Source organism: Rhea pennata, chromosome 17, assembly GCF_028389875.1.
Source record: "Rhea pennata isolate bPtePen1 chromosome 17, bPtePen1.pri, whole genome shotgun sequence".
NCBI lineage: Eukaryota > Metazoa > Chordata > Aves > Rheiformes > Rheidae > Rhea > Rhea pennata.
Window position 1 is genome coordinate 11,946,276 of NC_084679.1, and position 24,095 is coordinate 11,970,370.

Sequence of the window (24,095 nt, forward strand, 5' to 3'; positions counted from 1 at the left end):
AACAACTCTCAAGTCAAACAGCACAGTCAGATTCCCTCAAGGGAATATAACACCCTTCCAACCCACTCCCAGTCCTCTGCGGTCTAACTAGGTTTAGCTGAATCATGATTTTAGGACAGTAAAGCTTGATCTGCTCACCTGGGACTTTCAGCTGTTTTAGAATTAGGAAACTATTTCCAGGCTAACTTTCAGAGAAATACATGTTGGAGGGTTTGGCCTGTTTTTTTTTTATAGAGATGGGCCTGCTGTGCAGTCCCCCATGTGAATTGTGTTTAAGATGTGTGTGCCCAAACAGCACTCAAGCCATATTTCCTTCAGCTCACTCCTAGGAATATGAGGCTTTTTTTTTTTTTTTTTTAAATCAACGTTGAAACACTCCTTTTCCTCTATCCTGCACCTGTTCCTTAGAGTTGTCTGTGCTGCCTCACATCTAGCACTCTACCTCCAAAGACTGTCGTTTAACAAAATAAGAAGAAACAAAGACCTAAAACGACCACCTATGCCTGATTCATGGAGGTTACTGCTACTGCTGGAAGGAGAGAAAGACAGAAGTCTGCATTGCCAATGCAAAGTCACTCACCTCTGCCGTAAAGGGGACTGCTGCTGAGCGGGGGCGGCACAGCCGTGGCTGGTTTCTGCGGTTTGGATTGCACAATGATTTGATAGCCTTGCATGAGACGCTGACAAATAAACTCCTCAAACACCTGTTGGGCTGTCATCTGCACCCCTTCCTCATCTCTCCTGAGCACAAAGGTTAAGAAGGAGACTAGAGTAAGGGAGCTGACCATCCACCTGCTCTTAGCTCTGCCTTTCCTGGCTGAGGATTTCTTCTCGCACTGCGATCTGCGCGAGTGGAGCCCTCTGCCTGAGAAAACCAACTTGCAGGAACTGTAAAGAACGGGCACCTTTCTGCTGTTTATAACAGGTGATGGTTAGCTGTCTGGCAATATTTATTAATGCTCTTGAAAGTGGTTTTGAAATGAGTTATAGACCCTGAGTCCACAAAAAGAGATTTGCCTATGACCGCTGTTAAACTTTGGATAAATTTAGCAATTTTATAGCACTTTCCAGAGAATCTCAGCACACTCGGTACATGTTCAGCGGAACTCAAAGTCACGAGTGTGAGGGCTTCACTCTATTCCAGAGAGGCAAGTCTAGAGCAGACAGATTAAAAGACAGTTCAAGCGAGGAGATGATGAGAATGAGAGGTGATGAGGAGAGACTCCACATCACTATGTCATTACATCTACTTCTGCTCTCCTGAGCTTTGTCTCCTGCTGTAAAGGGACGTGACATTTCTTTAATCCTGCTATTTACCAGCAGGATTCAGTGTTTCGGTCATCTTGACTACTGCTTTTGGTTTTTCCCCGTAAAGCAGCAATATGCAGAGGTTTATCTGATGCTTCATAAGCTCTGGAAAGTTTGAAAGATGTTTAAAAAACTGAAACAGCTTCAGAAAGACAAAGCAATTAAAGAATAGTTACCAGAGACTTGCAAGAGAAGCTCAGAAGCTCTCTTTATCCCATTAACACTGTTTTTCTCCCAAATGCTTTCAACTAAATATCTCTAGAAGTAGGGATAAGCATCTTATATACTGTCAATCCACGCACATTTGGTCATTTAGCAGTTCTAAAATACTTGCTGGAAACATTAACGAAGGTGATAGTTTGGGGTTATTTTTCTGATTAAAACAACAAAACAAAAAGCTAAGAGAAGTAAAACTCTGCACTCAAACCACTTCTAACATAAAATCTGCTGAAGACAATACTGTCAGGTGGTAACATCAGAAAAGGTGCAAAGTTACATACTGAAAAGCAAAAATCAAGTATTCCACTGCCAGCTATGCTGGCAATTCATCCTTCTCTTGCACAGACTCCAAAGCACTCCTCTTCCATCAGCTGCACCTTAAGCATTTTGATTCGGTTCAAGATACATTACAGGGAAGGTGCTGGCAAACCTGTCAATGTCAGCTTCTGGGAGGAGATCATAGCAACCCTCAGTGTAATCGTTCTGCAGGCTCTGACGGTCAGGAAAGTAGTCCGTGGTAAGAGGGAGACATGCCGGAGTAGTAAGAGATTTCCAGTCCACTCCAACTGTACAACAGAAGCCTGGCACTACGGGGGGAGCAGACAGCGTCAGAACTGCCTCGTTGTATAATTGGCGGGGGAGACAACGGGGGCATATGTGGTCACCCATAAAAACCAGGGTGCAGAGGGAGATGAGAGAAACATGTGAAGAGGAAAGTTGGAAAGAATGAGAGCCAAGTGCAGAGTTGGCACAAAGTCAACAGAGACAAGAAGAGGGTGGAATGGAAATAGAAAAGGAAAGTAAGAGGGGAACAAGGGAGGGAGAGAAAGAGACAGAGTTTGTTAAACAATGCAGTGCACATGCTAATTTAATCTCATCATGCAAATGGGATTCAAAGTTAATACGTTTAATTTTCGGCTGATTGAAAGCTAGAGCTGACATAGCCATTGCTCTGCCAAAATTATAGCAAGTCAGGTGCAATTACAGAGTATAAATAACAAAACTAGATCAACATTCCAAGACTGAACAAGAATATCAGACCAGCTTTGCGTCCTAGATAACTGCAGAAGGAGCTGGGGATGGGGAGAGAAAGAATGACAGACTGGCCTGTTTCTGGCATAGTACAACAGCAGAAAGGGGAGTATTTCTAAAGTTATAAAAACAGAAGACAGTTCCAGAGGGGTGGGAAGACGAGCAAAATAGTAATTTGGAAAGCATTCCTTTTCTACACCCTTTCCCAGAGTTATGTTGCAATTTCAGGATTCTGGAGATCTAAAACCAGACATTAAAAACTGAAAGCCAACTAAATTATATCAAATCATCAGTTCGCTACTGTGCTACATTCTGACCTGCCTCAACCAATCTATATCAAGGCACTCAGCCAACTGCTAATTCTCAACTTATTGTCACAGAGATATTAAAGATTAAAAAAAAAAAGAATTCATAATGAAGATGTTAATATTAATGGGCAGGATACTGTGCAAGAAAATTATACAACAGACTGCTACAAAGAAAATGTTTTCTTTAGCAGTCACACACTTGTTTTTGTATTAGAAGAAGGCACATATTTCTCAGAAAATGGTATCAAATGCAGAAACTGACTGTACTATTTCTGCTTCAGTTAGCTGATGCCAAGCAAACCTTTCACACTGAGAAGCAGATAAGAGTTCAGCAAGTTTTTGCGTTAACAATGTCTGGTAAGGAAAGAACTGTGGAAGTAACATGACAATGAGTTTCAGATATTCTTAAGAGCTGTAGAACCGCAATCTCAGTGAGCTACACAATACAGGAAGATCCTGCCAGCTACTGCAGAGCAAAGCTCCTGCCAAAAGCCAGGTTGGCTTCCTGGTTTCTTGCCTACAACCTCCTGATGCTTCCAGATATGCAGGTGCCCTCTTCCTATCTTCCCCCCTATGCAAACCTGTTGTACAAACTTTCCTTCTGCTTACTTGGATCTGGAGAGTTAGAAATAGCATCTTCCAATGAATCCTTGTTCTGAGTTTTGAGGTTCGTCCCTACAAGAAAAAAGTACATTTCATATTTAAGCAATCATGTGCACTTCACTTTCGTCTTTCATTCCAAACAAATACAAATCAAAAGCATGCAAATGTTTTAAGAATATGATAACATTTCTCTTTCTGAGAAGAACTTGGGGTTCTGCACAGCATAAAAATACACAAAGCCAGCTAAAGGAAAAGCAAGATATCTTCACTGAAATTCAAACATCTCATTAGCAGTGCTCAAGAGTTAAAAACAAACAAAATCTTCCCAAAACAGTGGCATACTTCTTCAAAAACATATGCCATTAAAATAAGCAAATAAAAAGGAGTCATTTGTAACTGTTTAGCATGCTAATTTCAAGGTCCCAGAAGCTAATTCTACTTTTAAACCCACTCAGCACTCAAAACCAGAATGTTTTTGATCAGCTTTCTCATTCTAGGAAAAAGCGATGAGTTGAGAGGAAGAATGTCATAAAACACGGGAGCAGCAAGAAAGGAAATTACAACAGACATTCATCTGCTGAGAGGGGAAAAAAGAAAGTATAGATAAGATTTAATAAAGAGTCCAAGCAATTTATCAAAATCACAATACAGATTTACTAAAACCCCAATATTTTTTGGCGTAAGCTGCCAGTACACATTTTCCCTCCCAGCCTGAGGGGAAAAAACCAGAACAAACAGACGATCTGTTTGATTCAGCAAACACTATCTATCTTGTTATCCCTTGCCAGGCCAAAAACATAGAAAATATTAAGCCTTCAGTGCCCCTAAATAGGCCCAAAATAATAGAGTATTTTTAGAAGTAAGTATGTTCTGAAAAGGCAACAATTCTCATTATGTTTCAAAATGTAAGATATACCTAGACTCATACTTCTCTAACAAAGAATAGAAAGTTGATTCTTCTATTGTAAAAGAAGATAAAATGATACCTATTGAAAAAACGTCCTGCTTTTCAGCAAAATTCAGTCAGTCATTCATGCTAACCTGAAGACTAATAATGGACTTGGACTAATGAAAAAGTACATTTAAGTCTCGATTACAACTTAGAGATTATGATTTTTTTTTCTCCCGTTTTCAAATGGATTGGTTCTAGCTGTTGGTTGTTGGCTCTTGCTTGTTAAACAACCTGGAGAACAAAAGCTACCCGCAGGGCCCGGGGGCCGCTAAGCCTCCGTGACGCCACGCCACCCCTTGCCCGTTTCTTTCCAGGCCCCATTCCACATCTTTCTGCTGTACTTGCGTGCACATTCGTGTAGTCACAATGAAACAATTCACCCTGGAAAGAATAATTCCAGTTACTTTTCAGTTGCATCAGTTCCCTGAGCTGGTTCTGCATGTACGTACGTAGATACATAAACAGCTCTTCTGGCACAAGCGAGAAAACAAGCAGCTGAGAAGGCAATTTGCTGGCTTAAAAAGCATACAGCAAAATACAAACTTCATGAGGCCTCCACAAACATTTAAAGGAGCCATTTTTATGAAGGTGGCTTATGTAAAGTTACCCAGGAAATAGTTATCTATATCATAGCTACTACTCTAAATAGCATTTACTAACAACAGAAAGGATGGGTATCTGCTTCCACAACGATGCCAACGCAACAGAACAGGAGATGGGTCATATTGGCACTCATCTTTCACCAACTACTCTGATGCCATCTGCCATCTACTTAGGGAACTGCAACAAGATTTATTTGTTCTGAACTGCCATCTACCATCTGCTGGACAACAGAGACAGCATGCTGAATGTCAGTGTAAATAGATGGGGTAATTTTTCACCATGAAGCACATGGTGCAGCAAAACATGCTGCAGGCATCAGAGAAGAACCAATCAAACTCCCTGAGAAATTGTATTTTTGGAAATCAAAAAAAAAAAAAAAAAAAAAAAAGTTTCATTTCACAGGTGACTGAAATGATAATGGAGAAACAGTCATACCACTGAGTCAAACTGTGGCAGCTACAGATGGCTGAGAGAGTTTAGTCTGGAAAGGTGGTTCATAACGACTTCCACAAAGACAGGCAGACCCAGATTAACTTCCACCATACACATGATTTATATGCAATCTGCAGCTGTGAAAAGCTTCTATAAAATGCAAGTATGTTTATTCCCAGGATATTTTCTGCATCTGTGTTGTGCAAATTATATCCAGTAGCTGAAATGATGTAAACTTCATTTACAACAACAACTGCCAGAACAAACAAACTCTATCTGGAAGGCAAAAAAAGCAAAGAAAAAAAATAAAATGTATTCAAATGAAATGCACAGAAGGAAACAACAGAACAGAAGTCACTTTTAAAGTGACTACTCAAACACAAGACAAGTTAGACACGAAAATCAAGTCTTCTAACAAAACTCCTTTCTGGTTTTGCAAGGTGTGAGCATAGGGGAAAAGCACAGTTCTTTTCATCCAACCATCATTTAGAAATGGAAATTAAAAAAAATTTTTGATTGATTTTGAGAAGAGAAATCCCAAATGCTATTGTCCAAAAGATCAAAAAATTATTTCCATGTGTCCTACCTAAAAAGCATGTGCATAACATCAGATATTCTTCAAAAAAAATCACAGAAACTAATGTAACATATAGGATTCAAAAGAAATTTTGAGAATTTCTACTTATCCAGATCTCTGTGTAAGGTAAAACACAGGCTGTTAATAATCTTTAACTGTATGCACAAAAATGTGTCCTAACATCTCAGAAATATGATTAAATATTTTGGGCTGTGTGATAACGTTTGGCAGAAGCAGTGTCACATTCAAGTGCTTAAAATGTGAAGAAAGTGCTCTGCTAGATAATGACCAGAAATGCTAGAAAACACTACATCTCAGAATTTACCATACAAAATAAAACCTTTCTTTCACAGCTACTCTCAAAACGTAGATATGACCAAACTTTGTTCTCTCCATCAACCTGTATATCTAAAAATATATATTCAAACAAGTTTCTTAATCCAAAGGGTGACAACTTAAGGCAGCTCCATTCAGAGCAGAGTTCTGAACAACACCAGTTCACATTTAGTTATTTTTCATGTCTGGATGCCAATGCCTGCAGTTATTGGAACTATGCAACTGCCCGAGAACTTACTAGATGTAAACAATCAGCTTCTTCCCTATACAGAAGTTTTACAAGACATTGCTAGAGAAATTAGAGAGAAGTTAAAAAATCCAAAAGCAGTAATTGATCATTAGAAGGTGAAAATTGTTCTTCTACGATTGTTTCTTTTTCATACCCCCTAATACACCCATTTTCTATGATTCCTGGCTCTATTATTCCGTCACAGGCCTCGTCTCACAATTTCCATGCTCTACCATTGCCTTGTTACCTGCACCGTTGCTGCCAGCCAGACCATTAGAATATTCTTCTGCTCCACCGAAGCTCAGGAAAGAGGCACTGTCACCTGGATGACGAGAGCTGATATGTCTAGAGAAAAACAAAAACAGCCTGTATTTTTACAGAAACACTTTGCTCACTCAAGCCAATTTCAACAAGACCCCATATATAAACACATAATCAGCCTGCCACCTCAGCTGAGCCTTCGGCGAAACCCTGCTCCTAATCCAACCCTGCACGTGATGACCTCTGGAGATCATCTAGTCTAACCCCCCTGCTCAAGCAGGGTCACCTAGAGCATGTTAGACTGGGTTGCATCCAGGTGGGCCTTGAATATCTCCAGAGAAGGAGACTCCACAACCTCTCTGGGCAACCTGTTCCAGTGCTCTCACTCTCACAGTGCAGAAATTCCCCTCACATTCAGGCGGAACTTCCTGTGGTTCAGTTTTTGCCTGTTGCCTCTTGTTGTTTCGCATGGGACAACTGAAAGGAGTCTAGCCCCATCCCCTTGACACCCTCCCTTCAGCTACTTATCAACATTGATAAGATTATTATGCCCCCTTCCAACATATCACGTGCCCCCATATCTATCCTGAGGATCTTACCTGCCAGTTGCCTCATGGTAAGCCAGCTCCAGGAGCTCAGCAGAAGAATGTGTCAAATCCTGCTGCCCATTGCCCTGCATTTCTGCCATATTCTGACGAGTTTGATGATGAATCTGGATAGCTTCTCCTGATGGACCTACGCAGTTATAGTTTGATTATTAAACATCTCATCTGTCTTGGTTTCCTTAGTTCTCTTCATTTGCTCATAGCCTTCATTCATCAACAGCATAAGCAACACTAACCAGTGGAAATCAAGAAAACTTACTTAGGAAATCTTCAAAGATATAAACCTCTGGCATCTTTTCTGAAGCCAGAGAAATACAATGCTCTTCTAAACATTTTGAAGGGCTGTTTACACAGCACTAAAGAAATCTGAGAATGATTCAGCATCTGGACGCTGAAGCCAAATCCAAATCATAGCAATGATGCACTTCCACAGCCTCCATCTATTATAAGCTTGTTCCACAGTATCTGATGTTCCAAGTTTACCAAAAGACCATAGCATTTCTAAGAGGAGCTCTGCTTTATCAAGCTTATACATACTTAGTTCAGCTTACATGACAGTGCAGAGCATTTCAAGACATGGAGTTCACATTGGTTCTTTTGTGCTAATGTCTGGACAAGAAAGAAGTCGTAGTAATTTAATGTGCTGTGAAACAGAGACTTACCAACAGGAAAAGTGTGCATCCAGCGCCTCCTGTTCGATGTAAGCTTCATGGGCATGCGGGACGGGGCAAAAGGGTTTATCAGGGCTCTCTGGGGTGTATAACCGCCAGGTCGAATGTGCAGCATGGATTCTGCACTGCCAACATGGAACCTCCCAGGGGCACTGGAGTCACGTTGCTGAGACTCCAGCATGTTCTCAAGGACGTCTGGAAAACACAACTTTAAGTTAGTGCGAGATCATGCAGAGGCCAAGCAAAAGAGAATGAATTGCTTAGGGACTTCCAGAACCCCCAGGTAAGCGAGAATAAGCAGAGGATACGGAGAGAAACTGAAAGCAATTTCAATCTATTATGCAAGTTACAACATAAATTAGAATCCAGACAAGAAAAAAAAAAAAGATTCACCTGCCATTATAGCACTACTGTCCACTGTGACACTTTGTACTTAATTAAGCCATAAAGAAAATATTTGCTAAGTGACCTATGCAAAATTACTCAGAGCTTTGAGAATTCCTGAGAAATCATCAAAACAGAAGACTGACAGGATATACCAGAAACTTCAGGAGGAGTACCAAAGATAGAGCAGTAGCACAACTGAGCAATATATACCTTTTTTGTAACATTCAGATTTGACCACTGAAATAAGTAATTATTTCCAGCAGAAACAGGACACAAGATCTCAGAAGCTACCAGTTGGTCATTACTACCAGTGTAGAGCACAAGTGCAGTTATTTAGAAATAGGAGAGGAAGAACTAGGCCAGATGACTAAGTAGCATTTGCTTTGTTCAACAAATAGAAACTCCAAAGAGAAAGGAAGGTCTCATTTGCCACCATGTCCTGCCAATCAGGACAAGTGAAAAATCCCACTTACTCTGACCTTTCCCTTCCCAGCAGTCGTATCCAATACACATCCTCAAACAGCTGCACACCTTCAGCTGCGATACAAGACCATCCTCCAGAGTAAAGGAGTAAAAAACACCAGCCTGCCTATGTGCATATTAACAGAGAGTGAACACAAAGGGCAAAAGGAATGTGAAGCTCACTGTCTCATAGCAGATACAGACCAGTATATCCAACTGCTGTAGCAGGACCAATATGGTATTAGAGGTACTATACAGGATGAAAAAGAAAGAAAGAAAAAAAAAAGCATAAACAGCCCTCAGAGATAGCAAACTAGCTCTAAAGACTATCAAGCAATCAGAGGAGGAACATAATTTACCTAGGAATAATCAGGGCTTGTGGAAGATATCAAATACTGAGAAAAAAATAAATCAGAAGGAAAAAAAAAAGGAGACTGTCACCACTGCTAACATACCAAGATGACTCAGCAGTGTACCGTCAAAAGGAAGGCTCGAGAAATTGACTGCTAATGACAATAAATCCTAATAAAGAGAAGTTGTAAGTGGAGGCCCCCAGGGCTCACTACTAAGGCAAATTTCCATTTCACTGATTATAAGTGCCCTGGATAATAAAAAGTTACCTGTACATGTCCACATTTGCAGAAGGGCACAGGAGAATAGTCAAAATTTTAAAAATGGTAATAGACATGGGAAATGAGTAAATCAGTGTCAGGACACTTTATTTAGGACAAGCCAGTAAAAAATACGCAAGGAAAAATACACACTCAGTCATAGCGCTGTGGAAAAGCTATAGCAGAAATACTAATGCAAGCACCATCTCCTCTGTGCTGGCCTGGCTATGGTCAACAAAAATTTCCTTCTTCTCTCTCCCCTTCCACTACCTAAGATTCTTTCCCACCTGCCTCAGGCTGACCTCTGGTGCTGGTATAGCCCAAAGAGCTGCTGACTTCATACTGGTGCAGGTGAGGTCGTGGGATCATCAAGATGTTGGAGATCTTGCCCAATGAGCTGTCATCAGAAGCTTGACTCCTCACCTCCTCCGGAGGCAGCACGCGGCTCTGCAGAGAAGGGCTGCACGAGACGTCATAGGAACTAGAGCTCTTCCTGGTACGACTTTCTCTCTCCCTTACAGACCTGCTGAAGATAAAAAGACACATCCAGTGATATGAAAGAGAGATTAGTTAATTCCTGGATTATCAAGGGGCTCCAACAGGCCCAATTCATGTAAGATACTCAATACTGGATAGTTGAACTCAACGAAGCTACAAACAAGCTATCACCATTTTTTACTATACAGATACTGTATACTTTTGTACGTTACACTACTCAGGGACATAGTCACAAGATGCTTCCAGCACAATGACTGTGAAAGGAGCATGCTCAACTCTTTATGCAATTCTACAGATACCACACCAAGCCGGTGATACAGATGTGGCTCAGGATGTATAGACCTGAGCCTATACAGCTAGAAAAACAGAGCTAGAGAGAAACTACATTAAATCGTTATCTACATTAAATTGTGCTGGCATCTTTCAGCGTGGATTTCTACTAGCCGCTCAAGTGAACAGAGGTCTACATACACAGTTTCCTCAGAGTAAGGCAATACATCTGAAAGAGGGAAAGTCAAAGAATATTTTCACACAAGTTCATCAATCCCACCATTCTGTTCTGGAATCAGTAAGCTCATAAGCATCTCTTACCTGAAAGTGGCGCAGCGTTGTGCTCTGGACGGGCCTGGCAGTCTGAACACCTGGGCATCATAGCCATCATAATCTACCTGGATAGGTAGGGCATTCTCAGCATCTTTTGGAGCCCCTAAAGCTGAAATAAAACCACAAAACATTGCAACCCCTTTCAAGAATGTTGTTAAAGATCTGCAAGGAAACAGGAAAATGCACATTTTAAAGTGTCTTTAAAAAATTTGACATAAAAGCACACACACCTTCCTGAAATGAGTTTGCACTAGGAGAATGCAAGCCTCTCGCTCTTTTTCTGTGTGCATGGTTCTGACAACATCCCAAAAGGTCAGCCAATGCCCTCTTGTCCCATTCCCACAAGCAGTACTTCCTGCACACCAGCATGATGCCATCTATTCCTCAAGTCAGGTGACAAGCATTTAGGAGAGAACCTCTCCCCCTGTCTCCATTTGCCAAGAAGGCAATTCATACATATTTATTAGTATCCCTGATAATGACTGTCTGGTTTTGATGGTTTTCTGCAACAATTATCCCTTTCAGTATCTCATCATAGCGTTGTTGCTGTAGTATCACTGTCTTACTAGAACTATTTACTATTTTATGAGTCAACAGGACAGGTTATTCCAGAATAGAAATACTCACAGGCATCTCGGCTATTTTTTGCTTTCTCAACCAGTGGCTGAAAGATTCAATACAGGACAGGCGAAGTGACACACACACCACCAACAACAACAGAGGAGAGGGCAGAAAGGAGAAAAAAAGTCAGCATGTTCAATGGAAATGTCCCCCTGGTATGGTCAAGCATCAGACTCGGTATCTATCTTAGAAATAGTTTATCCTGTTGACTCAGTGAGCCAGCCAGACCACTTTAGTCTACAATTAAGAAATATGAAATACTGATACTCAGTCACAATCCACGGTGTAAAACAAACACCTTTGCTGACACCTTTCCTCCCCGCTATAGAGGAGGAGGAGTGTTACAAACTTAAACTCTGGTTTTTTTTGCTGGCTAAAACATTTCCTACCTAGTTTCATCCTAGAAAAGAGAGACAGAGAAACGAGCCCCTCTTTCACAATCCCTAAAATAAACTGTCTTTTAACACAGAAACTAATTTCTACAGTTCCAATGCTAACATTGCTAGAAGAATTCTGATGCCCAGCTGTGAAAAGACATTATGTGCTTAACTCATACGAGGAAAAGATAATCAGAATATACCTACCTTTCTTCCTGCCAGCTTAATCCGTGGAGTAAAGCTGTTACACAGGAGCTGGCTTTTGGATGTGTAAAAACTGAAAAGGAAAAACAGGGTTGTTCAGTTATCTTCTAGGAAGTGAACACTGTAAGTAGGAGGGTTGCTCAGCTCCTTTGCAAACAGCCCGTGAATTTGAGCCAGCTTTTAGATGGAGAAAAGGGAGTAACTTTCTTATATATGTTGTCTTCTGCAAAAGACAGATGGTAAATATGAGAGAAGCTACTCTTATCTTAAACTCCAAGCCTTTGATTCCTGTAAACTCTAAGTCTAGACCTCTTCGTTATACGTTAACTTTCACATTTCCCAGTTCACTCCTCTTTTCACAGAAAGACATCAACTTTCACTATCTATATATTACTGTATATTTGACATGATTTTCCCCTAATTTGCAGGACTGTAATGACTTACCTAGATGCTTGTAAAACTAAGGACCTCCTCTCATTTCAGATAGCTTATGCATTAAGTACTTATTTCAAACAATTTATGCATTAAGACCTCTTTCTTGTTATCTACATTTTTTTAAATACTGCCTTGTTATAAGCTTTTAAATGCCATTTTCATCTAAGGAAAAGATCAGACAGCTAATACATGAGCACATTTCAAGGCTAGAAGTGAGTTAGATGGGAAGAGAGCTTAAGATCAAGACTCCTCCCTCTGCAAATTACCCTATCATCTCTGGTACACTGCATTAATGTCACACTTTCTACAAGAGTGCTCCTAGTTAATGCAAGGCTATTGTGATACCTGTCTGTGCTTCACAAGCTCAGCAGAGGAAATGAACAGCAAAAAAAGAAAGAATTCAACATATCTATATAGAGAAAAGCAGAACACAACGGTTTAGCAAAGGTTGGTATTTCCTCAAAAACGTTAGGTTCACCTACCTATGGTTTATCCAGTGTGGGATATTGTAGTCATCACCCAACCTGGAGTCCCCAGGTCCACAGCGGTTGTGGAGCTGGAAGAGAAATTCAGAAGTATAGCAATTAGTTTTGTCTACTCAGTCACAAAAGAAGTAACATTTGTCCTGGTGGCAGACAGAAGGGAAAAGAAGCTTCCATTACCTTAAAGAGTGGAACAGCATGAAGTGGTTGTTCTCCCATGCATACCAAGTCCACACCAATCCCTATAAACAAGGAACAGAAGAGTTCAGTTATGCACCAAGCAGGACAGACATGCTAAGACAAAACAGACCACGAATTTGAGCTAAGCCCCATATTGTATTCATATCAGATTTTTAAGATGCAGTTGTAATGAAAATACTAATTAGGAATCCCATGATATGATTACAAACCGACAGCACCAGTGGGGATATAGGAAGCATTTATTCTGAATTAACATAAATCACACAAAATTATCCTTTAAGGGGAAGGTCTCATGGGACTGATCAAGTACACAGCTATCTTCAATCCATGTGAAATTAACTACCTTCCAGTTCTCTAAAATTTAGCCATTTCGATACCAAGTTTGGAGACAAGTCTTCCAGCTGTCTTACACCTCTTTCCAGAATACATAGGTTACAATAGTTAGTTTTTCAGAAAAAAAAGGAAGCAGAGCTTTTCCAAAATTTGCTTGCTTGTGTTTACAGAAGTTGCACAGTATTGTGAGTTTCTTACCATTGTCTATCATCCGCTGTTTGGTTAGGATCATAAGGAGCCGATCTACTTCAAATACACCCACGCCAGGCGTGATAACCACAGACATTTGGCCAGTCCGATCAAAGTTCCGGTTAATGTAATGCTTGTCAAACACTAGAGGAAAGAGTCAGGGAATACATATATCCTTTAAAAGCAAAGGATGATGGATGTCTTCAGAGAGCAATATGACAAGAATAGTGATATTAAGCAGGATTCCTCACGCACATGCACTGAGGACTTGAACACAGCCTTGTCCAACCAATTAGTGCCAATAAAGCTATAGGAAGAGGAGATGAGTCAGAGCAGAGAAGAAGAAAAGATGGGGGACAGATGGATGCATAGGAATTTTTCTCATATGCTTAGTGCTTCCTTTATTATACCTTAAAAAAAAATCCTTAATCTGATTACTAATCAGACTAAGCAACTTGATACACTCTCTCCCACGGAAGTAATCAGTAATTAACAGCCATTAAGGTGGTGGAAAGATATCTGATGTAAAGAATTACAGAAAAGCAGAAAAAAAAATCATGCTAACAAGATCCTGTAAATGTCTCCTGAAGACTGAACTACTCAATACTCAATTATTGGAAGTTGACAACCAGTTCTTCCAGAGATAGAAACAGAACACTTTTTCCGGAAGACAGAAAATAACAGTTTAACCCCTTAATATTTCAACTTCTCTTCTCTTCCCAGTGTTAAGCACCAGGCAGCAAAAATCCACACCCACTTACTGACAGCTGCTTTAACAGTTCCTCCTCTGTATACTTTTATCCTATGTTCACAACTTACCATTGAATGAAAGATTTATGGCCTCCAGGTAGTTCCCTTGTGCTGAGGTAGAATTGTAACCTGGTGGAAAGCCCTCTGGACAAGTTTTTCGGAGGGTGGAGGGGAGGAGGAAAAAAAAAAGAGAGAAATCATCTCTGTATGACTCCCCATTAAACAAAACAAAACTGCTTTGGTAGCACAACCTGGAAGCAAAATTGGTATTTGTTGGCTCTCAGAAAGATGTAAGCAGAGTAACTTATCCAGGAAAGCACTTTTAAGTACTGCAAATACCAGACTCCAACTGGAGTTTACAGGCAACTTTCAAATAAAAGAGTAAAAGCATGTGGGAGGGAACTTGTACCTGCTTGCTCTAGTCGCACCAGCACAGGGTACTGGATGAAAAGTTTTTTAATGGTCACGAGCAATGAGGTCCATTCTTCTCGTCTTTCATTCTGAACCACAACTCTGGACAGAACACAACTTAATTAGGATGGTGAAAGGAAGCTATGATAAGGAAATGAGAAAGGATGAACAACCTATGGCTACAGCAAAAGGAATGCACAAAAGGAATGCTAGGCAGTGCTTCAGAACTGCTGCATATTTGTACCAACCATTAAGATGCCCAGACAGAGCTGGGCACATCGCCAACCTAAGTAGTTTGATCTCTTGCTCCTGACAGCTTTTATACTAAAGCCTGTTCCAAAGAAAGTTCTAGTAAAATGGACAATCAACTTGATATATCAAGTAACACCATTGTTCTGCAAAGCAGTAAGATTCTGAACAATCCCAAGTTCAGGATCAACCAACAGCTTCAATAGCTGTGTCTGCTGTGACCATCACCAAAAAGCTCTAGTACTCAACTGGAAACACTTGCAGTTTCAGCAGTGGCACCATCTGTTCTTCAACTTTAAGAAAGTAAAGATTTGAAAGATAACTAAGCCTTAAGCAAAAACTACTGCTAACACTACAGAATTTTCAAGTTTGCTGGCAATTCCAATAAAGTGCAGACAATAATATACTCACCTACAAGTACAAGAATAATCTAGTAATTATTAGCTTGCACTCAATTTATGGGATAGGGAAAATTCATCAATCTGTTGCCATTTTCAGACATAAATGTTTTTAACAATATTAACTCCTTGAAAGGTACTAGAGTTAATAACTGGATATGCAAAATGAGGGTTGCAAATACACCGTGAGACAAGAGGTGAAAGAACTATAAGGAAGACATACTTATAAAAATCTTCATAAAATCTTCCCTCGTGATCCTGCCGAATTGACGCACGATGTGTTTCAGGAAACTCATCTGAAATGAAAGGAAGAGCAAGTATTACTCTATGTTCTTGTATAGAAAAAAATCCTGTCTTTTCTAGTAAGGTACAGTTACTTCCATTTTAAAAAATCTTTAAGAAAAATCTTCTCTCTCCCACAATATTAAACGCTTTTAAAGCAGTATTACAGAAATTTGAGCACGACTAGGAAAATTTGCCGTATACTCTTCCATGCAAGATTTTCACTATAGTATTTTCATAAGAACAGTCACGCACCCATTTTGTTTGGCATGTAATAGTTTGGACAGGAACTTAATAAACCAAGGGGGAAAATAGCTTTTAAAAGCTGTTGAAGGAATACTTGATTGAGATTACAAAGGAGTAGCTTTCTCTTCAAATTAAACACTAATATTTTTCTCTCTTCCCTGTCATTTCTACAGGAGGACAAGAACTTACAGGAAACATAGACTCAGGATTTTGTATTAGAGAAACAAAATTTACAGAAGCTGAACATACACATTGGTCATGAAGCTGAAAACTCCCTCATGACCAATATTCCATTTGTACTCTACATTTAATGAACTCCAAAGTAGAGTATCCACTACGAGAACAACCATTCTTTATTTGCAAAAATCACTGCCAGCCTATGACCAACTTGCGAGAGAAGAAAAGAGAGGTTAAAAATAGTGTCATGCAAAGATAGGATTTACTTACCTATGGATTTTGCTTCATAAAATGTTCTAGAAAACAGAACCACTGTCACTTCATGGCTACAATTCTTCTCCTTTACAGGAAGCATAGAAGAAAAAAAGAAAAAACAAAACCCTAAGGGTCACACCAAGCAGAAAACTATGTGTACACACAAGTATATAGCTAGAGAAACATATAGCAGCACCCTTCTCTCACACCACGGCTCAAAGGTAACTAGAAACAAAACTGACCGCTGTGTGTCTGCATCAGTGCTGCATAGGTTTTTACGAGATAACATAATGCTCTGACCTGACTCCTGTTCTGCTATGTAACATTTCACAGGAGCACTCTCTCCTAGTTTCTAAAGAGATTCTTATCTGAGCTGCGAGGATACACTACTTTTTGATTAAAAAACAAAACAAAACAAGCACAGCTGTCTCAATTTGTTTGATTACATAAACATACTCTCTTATGACACTGATATTCTTATTTGTTAATACTGAAAGAGATGGCCCAAACAATTTCAGATAAATAAAAGTTAAACTTCAGTGAACATTTACAGTGCCAGCACATGCAATGGAATTAACCAGCTGCAAAGACCATACTGGCCATTCCTTCAAAAGGGAAAGCTTGAACAGCCTTGGTCTGAGCAAGCCCCTGGATCTGCTCAGCTCATGTCCAACACGGTTGACTGGTACTAAATGCAAACGGGTATTTTAGAGACATGTCATGCAGTGCTCCTAGTAACTGCAGTGGGGAAAAGCTCCATGAAAAGGAGACAAATCTGATAAGTACACTCCTGCTCTCCTTGACATTTGGAACCGTTGCGATTCATATTTTGCATAGATGCTATAAATTTAGGATTTCAGGCTCTTGCCATGTCCATCATCCTTCCATTTTAGGTTGCAGATTTAGGTTGCCTTATTTTAAGTATTGCTACAGTTCTCTTATTTAAACCAACGGTAGTTTGGTGGATAGCTCTATGGCAGAAAGGTTGTCAGTCTCCAATGCTGCTCTCCCTCTCCCCTAACGTAGGACTGCTGACAGTTGTACCTGGCTCAGAGCCAGGTGATGCACTGAGACAGGAGATGACATTCGGTTTTTCAGTCAGAAGACACAGTGAGGCTTCCAGCTTGCTTTTTAAAGCACTCCACTTTCAAGTAGCTTGCACTTCCAGTGGCGCATATACTACAGTCTGGAACCCCCCACATTAAAAGATAGCCGTATCAACCAGATTACACACAGAACCAGGGAAATATGAGGAATTGAGATGACCTGGAACAAATAAGATCATGTAAATAGTACTTGTGCATTACTGCACAACCATATCATACATTTGATGACATTAGTCCAGTTAGATCCCCTGCACGTGAATAAATCTACTGCATGATGCACACAGGGTAGATGCAACAGATAAATTATATGTGCCAAGTAGTTCCAAGACTTATCTGCAGACATGCAGTAACATTCTTCTGATGCTGAGTCCGGCTCTTCCCCAAACCGGCAGAACAAAGGGCTCAGTATTTAGGATGACACTGACTTACTCTTTCAAATCAGGATGAGCCCAAGCAGCTATTTACCTTCCATTTTGTGAAGAGGTCAGCAAGGAAACCGTTCACAGCTTTCTCAAAGTACAGGTCCCCTGCAAAGTAAACACAGCTCCAAAGCATCAGACAGCAGCAGTTACTTCAACCATATACTTATGGTTGTAAAATTTAACCCAGAGATTCTAGGATAATAATTTTTATTAGAATCAGAGCAGAATAACTTGTTGTGTGCATACTGAATATTAGTATTTCTGAAACAAAGATGATAAAAAAGCTGAAAAAGTAAGTTTCAGAGGATGTAAACAAGACTATACTGTCAGAGGGATCTGACCTTTAAATTCAGTGTTCCAACATGCTGGCAACATACTGGGAAAGCATCTGTACTATCTTCTAGAGATGCCATGCACAACTAATCTCCTGCTCAGTTTTGAATAGCTGCCCAGTTACATATGCCTAAACACATGGTCAAAGGAAGTGGTATGGGAGTTATTAAAGAATTAATCCAGAAAAAAATAGGACAATGACAGAGATAAGTCACTCAGATTCTTAACTGCTAAAATTTTAACAATTCTAGCTGACTCTATCAGGGCTAACACAGGGTTTTTAGTTCCTGACTAAACCAAAGTCAAGAGAGATCTAAAATATCAAAAACCTCTTTGCACAGGGCTCCCATACATTTCTAATTTCAGGATTCACTGAGGCTTGCACCTGCCCTCATCACCCAATATGGACATACCCACAGGAAAACCTTTTCCAAGGTTCATGAACTAGTCACTGAGCCAGCAGTACCCAAGCCCTACAGTAAAGTAGAAAATTATCAAATACCCAGGAGAGGTAAACGCCTGGAACTGCAAGCAAGATTCCAAGAGAGGACATAGCACAGTTCACACAGCTATGCCTCAGCCAAAGGCAGGACATTTTAATTTTCTAGTAGTGACAAAAAAGCTTGCTGCCATCCACATTCACAATCAAGCAGCAAGTACTTACGTACCATAGATATCAAAATCCCACATTTCACAGCTCATCTGGATAAAGATATAAACCATGGCTGAAGTGGAACGGAAGACAACCTACAGAGCAATGAAAGATCTTTTTAAAAACAAGGTATATTCACTGAAGACATTAAAAGGGCACTATCTAGAGGAAACTGTTTAGATCCCAAGCAATGGCTTCCCTAACAGTGTCCAGGGACACAGTTTAAGGAACAATACTTTTGGCAGAAGTACCAGATTAAGCAGCCGCTGGTCCTGTCCCACCAACTCCTAAGCACTCATTCTCGGCTCTTGAGGCCTCTTACACTTTGTCAGGATGAAGATTTGGACAAGGAAATGAATCAGGGAACTGATCGAGCTGAGAAGTAACACAATAAAACGGTTTCTTCCCTGCTTCTCCCCCCTGCCCACATAGATCAGTTCTTTGATCTACAGTTCACTACACAGTGGAATTAACACTGCTCGGGCATACTACAAGGAGCAGGAAAGAGATGGAACCAACTGACTGATCGCTATTGCCACAGAATGCCTAACTGGTGCCAAATGCGGACGTTACTAGAGAGTGACTTATACGATGCTCTGGCCACTGCACCATGGGGCACTTCCTCTCTAAAGAGTTTGCACTCCAACTGCCAAAGTAATTCCGAGTGCTGGCAGCACAGAAGAGAGAGAAATTGTATTAATTACTCATTTTCTTGAATTGGTTACCATTCTTCACCTTACACCACAGTCAATTCAAATGATTCACACAAATGTGCAAACAAGAGAGAATTACAACAAGCCTGGCAAGGAAAGGAAGGGGGAAACTTCCTTTCCCCCACCAACTAAAAATCTTACCCGGGTGTCCTCACTGATGTAGCCACAAGTGACTTTCTCACTCTTTACCCACAGTTCACCTGCTTGCGCCCTGGAAGAAAAACAGGGCAGAATATTTACTACCTAGAATGAATATGAAGATTAGAAAATCAGTCTTTTGAGCAAATTAGGGATGTGCCAAACTCTGCATTCAAGGATGACTTGAAGACAGTATAAGTGTATTTGAATAAAAAATGATCTCTAACCCAAAAGATGTCAAGCAGCTGTTTCCTGCGACATCCTCATGTCCCCTTGACCTTTTGTCATCTCAGCAGTAGCTGAAGTAACTCTTTTCTGTACTATTACTAAGCTTTAGCTGGGCAAAATACTCTTAATAAGTGAAAGACAAATTATTTGGCACTTCTAGAGGCAACAAGTGTGGTCACTTGTCTTATGATTGTTTTCTTCCACTTCAAATCAGGTAAAACTCTTCCTGCACCTCACACTACAGACAGAAGTCTGTAAAAAATAATAAAAATAATACTTTTAAAAAAAGTAAGAGAAGGGAAAATGTGGAGGATTTTTCAGAGAAGATTCTCACACTGGATACTCCAGACTCATAGATCTGAAGTCATAAGTAGCAGTAAGCGCTCAGAGTAATAGCAGCAGTAGAGTGTGTTCCTCACAATATATTCTTTCCCATGACAGCTGAAAATGCTAAAAATATACAAGCTTGTAGTATTTCTCTTTATAGTTGTCTCTTAAGTCAGAAATTCCTCTGTTCCTCTGAAATTTTCCTATATTGGGGAATAAATCAAAATAACAAAGCACTCACCTGATACCTGCAAATTCAACTTTTTGGGTGATATAAGCACACGTGCTGACCTAAGAAAGATGAGTTTCATGTGTTAAAAGAACAGTATGCTCGAAGTAGACTGATTCGCAAAAAAACACACTTGAACACCAGACTCCTGCCATAAAAACATGAGGGCCACTGATAATATTTGCAAATAACTTCTCAGCCTACAGAACCTCCAAACGGCACAATGGAAAATAGTTTTATAATAGATTGGAGCCAGGCTGAACAACCGTAACAAAATGATTATTTGCCTGGTAAACTGGCCATAGAGCAACCAAAGACTGCATTTCAGAGATGCAGAAAAAAAGAATTCTGAATAGTTGCTTAATAAGTGATACTATCATAGAGCAGGTACTTTAGTGTACTTCTACTTGAAAAATACTTGGATTCAATTCCTTCCAAAGGTAGTAAATTAGTAAAATTCAGAACACAAAAACTCTCAACAGTGATTTCCATGTCCAAGGCATTAATGAACATTCTTGCCACAGAATGGGAAATGGTAAGACCATAACTCTTTCTGTAATATATTTACATTCATTTCTCCCAATCTGATGTCCCAATAACATAAGCAACTGTGTGTTACTCAGGAGTTGCTGACACTGGTCTCTTCCCCCATTTTCTCTACTTTGTAAAAAGCTTGTTCTCTTTTACAATGGGCAAGGAAAAAGGTACATTATCTCCTGCACCCTACACAGAAGGGCAAGCAGAGGACTTACCAAACTTTTCTTCAGTCGCCACATATCCCCACGTCCAATGTACTGATCTTTAAAAGTCAGCTCCACCAAGTCCAAGGTCACCTCCTGGGAAATGAAAGAAAGCTCAGATTCTGCTTGTTGTTTCCTGTGCAGCACCCTTCAATCTATTCTAGTCAGGACCAAATGTTACTTGCTATTCTAAAGCAAATCAATCCTAACAGATGTAAGATAAAAAGGAAATTCTATCAGAAGAACTGCCAATGTTGTACACATACCTGAAATTACTGTGAGCTGCAGAATGGTGCATAATGGGGCCAGAAAAAGCCTCACGTCTATGTGCTATGAATTCCAGTGCTGATTCAAAGCACAGGTAAACAAATGACTTCCACTGTTCATGAAATTAAGGAAGCCTAGTTTCCTGTGGATTTTTGTCTTGTATTAAAAGCACACTTTGACTGAAGCTCTTCTGATAGTTGGGACATTTATAAAAGATGTCTTTTATAAAGGTTGTCTGACATTGAATGATACGAACTCACACTAGGGTTTATCTTTTGACTGGCCTACTTACAGTCTCTTTCATCTGCCTGATTATCCTGAAACTTCAGGACTCTAATTATCTTGGAGATTTCTACATATCCGTCAAGCTATGCTGAAGCTAGTCTACAGGCTTCAGGAGAGAGGGAGCAGTGAGGACAGAAGAAAAAGTCACATGACAAATAAATATTGCAATTGTCCAAGCCTCATTTGCTTATGAAAGAAGGATAAAAACCTTCTAATTAAAAAAAAAAAAAAAAAAAAAAAAAAAAGCCTTTATTCCAACACCACTGATGATGGAAATCCAAAGGGCTCCAAATAAGCTAATTAAAGGGACAGACAGAAACAAAGTTACAAAGTCACATACCTTCGGGTCAACGACATTTACGTGGACATCCTGGTATGGCCGCAGTCGGAATACCTGTGCAACAGTCTGATCCACGCTTATAGTTTCTGCCTCAGAAGAAAGAAATGACAATAGGGAAGTAAATACCCCCAAAAAGTTTTAAGTGGCTTAAAGTACTAAATCGTTGCAGAGATTCTCACAAAACACTTGAAACCTTATGAGAAGACAAAAGCATCTCTCAGCTATTGCTTAATTAAAGACTTGTTAAAAATCAAAGCAGAGGAGATAAAGTTTAGGCTGAATTATTTCCTGCAAGAAGAACACACATATAGCCAGTCAGAGAACAGGAGGAAAAAAGGTCTAAAAAGCCAATAATTTTGTTTAAACTGTACTCCACATTATCAAGCCAAAACCTGATTTAAAATACTCATTTCCTGACAAAATAATAATCCTTCCATTCCTAAATAGACGAAGTATTGATTTTCTTACAAAGTTAAAATATATTGTATTACTCAATCACAGCTATAGTCTAATCACATACATATTTTAAGCCTAGAGTCTCACCTTTCTGCAAATCTTCCTTAAGTGACTTCACTTGTAGGAGCAGGGGGCTAGGACACAAAAAAGAAAAAAAAAAAGCAGAAGAGTTGAAACACCAATCTACTCTAAATCACTCTCTCAAAGCACTTAAATAACATTGAATATGGGATAAACTAAGCATTTGCAATGTCATATTAACAAACATTTATATTAATATTTTCTGAAAACATTGTACATCATCCTCTCTGCCTGCCATCCCTTGTTGTTTTTATACCTATTATAACTATAAGGTACCATTTAGCTAAATGTGATGTTCTAGCGGGGAAGATAAGCCACACAAGAACTTCTCAGATCATCAAACAGGTGCATTCCTACTTTTCACACATAAGCTGTAAGATAGTTTCATATAAGGAGGTTTCCACTTTCGCAGCCAGACTAGGAAATTTTCATTTTGCCTAGGAGACACTATAGAATAGAAGAACAATCACTAGGTAACAGCAGCTCTATCAAGAAGACAAAGATGTTGTATTTTCCTCCATATTCAGGTACTGCTTATCCTACAAACAGACAGTGAACTAGACTCAAACACAAAGAATTCCACAAACTTTAGCATAAGACCTCTTGCTATCGTTATCCCCTCTACCTTTCTTCTGGCAGAAAAAACATAGCAGCCCTGAAGCAAAATATGAAATCAAGCAATCAGTAGCCCCTCAGTCCAGAGGCTACTGCACATGAACATGCCCTTTCAGTTCTCTAATCACACTTGACTGATAAGAGCACAAAGAATTCACCTGTATTCATCATTGGGATGTGCAATTTCCACAACATCTCCCAGCTTGATTTGAAGAAATACTTTAGGATTCACCACCAGTTCATCGTCTACAAGACAAAACATAAATAAGAAAACCTGCAGCAAACAAATACGTATCAAATGCAGAAACTTGCATTTTTGTATGCATAAGCCTGCTCAACATTAGTGTACTAGTCCAGGATTAACACATTAGCAATGCACTCACTATATTCACTACATGATAGTGCCCCTATCCAGCCACTTCAGTCTCGCCAACCTTGTGGGCAAAAACTTTTCCTAGAAGTCACTGAACACACACACCAGATTTGTTCAAGAAAAGAGCCTGCTTCACTTAGGCAAGCAGAATCTTCTATTTCCCATTTAACAAGCACTGGCAGGAAGGCGGACAGCTATAGAATCTTTAAAAAAGATTTAAAAAAAAAACTTAAAAAAAAACTTTATTAACATGTTTTAATTTGGAGCCCAGAAGTAGGAAGTAAACAAATAAATGTTGTTCTTAGTAGCCAGAAACACGAAGCCTGATCCCATATGCATCCACAGGCAGTGATAACAAGTCATTGACGCCTCTATCACACTTATTAAGGGTGATTGAAATACTAGGTTAGAAGAAGAAAACAAAACAGATGAAAAAAGATCAATGAAACAGCTAAAATAAGGAAGAGCATGCTGATCTCACTG

General features: G+C 39.7%; 1 protein-coding gene across 18 annotated transcripts in view; it reads right to left on the bottom strand.

The window, feature by feature from the left end:
- DEPDC5 (DEP domain containing 5, GATOR1 subcomplex subunit) overlaps positions 1 to 24,095 on the bottom strand; it is a 46,772-nt gene that overhangs the window by 21,214 nt on the left and 1,463 nt on the right. For 11 of the 18 annotated variants that reach the window (XR_009960206.1, XM_062590459.1, XM_062590457.1 and 8 more), the window contains 25 exons: positions 23,398 to 23,485; positions 22,631 to 22,677; positions 22,088 to 22,173; positions 21,208 to 21,291; positions 20,468 to 20,517; positions 19,675 to 19,744; positions 18,837 to 18,915; positions 17,879 to 17,940; positions 16,323 to 16,392; positions 15,571 to 15,643; positions 14,699 to 14,802; positions 14,359 to 14,433; positions 13,549 to 13,683; positions 12,997 to 13,058; positions 12,817 to 12,890; positions 11,903 to 11,972; positions 11,325 to 11,361; positions 10,686 to 10,806; positions 9,899 to 10,122; positions 8,128 to 8,331; positions 7,460 to 7,595; positions 6,847 to 6,944; positions 3,477 to 3,542; positions 1,958 to 2,141; positions 581 to 741 (listed from right to left, as the gene is read on the bottom strand). Coding sequence is in view for 15 of the 18 variants with exons in the window: in XM_062590459.1 (XP_062446443.1) it covers positions 581 to 741; positions 1,958 to 2,141; positions 3,477 to 3,542; positions 6,847 to 6,944; positions 7,460 to 7,595; positions 8,128 to 8,331; positions 9,899 to 10,122; positions 10,686 to 10,806; positions 11,325 to 11,361; positions 11,903 to 11,972; positions 12,817 to 12,890; positions 12,997 to 13,058; positions 13,549 to 13,683; positions 14,359 to 14,433; positions 14,699 to 14,802; positions 15,571 to 15,643; positions 16,323 to 16,392; positions 17,879 to 17,940; positions 18,837 to 18,915; positions 19,675 to 19,744; positions 20,468 to 20,517; positions 21,208 to 21,291; positions 22,088 to 22,173; positions 22,631 to 22,677; positions 23,398 to 23,485 (2,460 nt within the window). In the remaining 3 variants the exon portion in view is untranslated. Of the gene's footprint in view, positions 1 to 580; positions 742 to 1,957; positions 2,142 to 2,568; positions 2,601 to 3,476; positions 3,543 to 4,758; positions 4,804 to 5,460; positions 5,734 to 6,846; positions 6,945 to 7,459; positions 7,596 to 8,127; positions 8,332 to 9,898; positions 10,123 to 10,685; positions 10,807 to 11,324; positions 11,362 to 11,902; positions 11,973 to 12,816; positions 12,891 to 12,996; positions 13,059 to 13,548; positions 13,684 to 14,358; positions 14,434 to 14,698; positions 14,803 to 15,570; positions 15,644 to 16,322; positions 16,393 to 17,878; positions 17,941 to 18,836; positions 18,916 to 19,674; positions 19,745 to 20,467; positions 20,518 to 21,207; positions 21,292 to 22,087; positions 22,174 to 22,630; positions 22,678 to 23,397; positions 23,486 to 24,095 lie in introns of those variants that run through there. The other 7 variants (XM_062590462.1, XM_062590466.1, XM_062590463.1 and 4 more) reach the window with 6 other exon arrangements.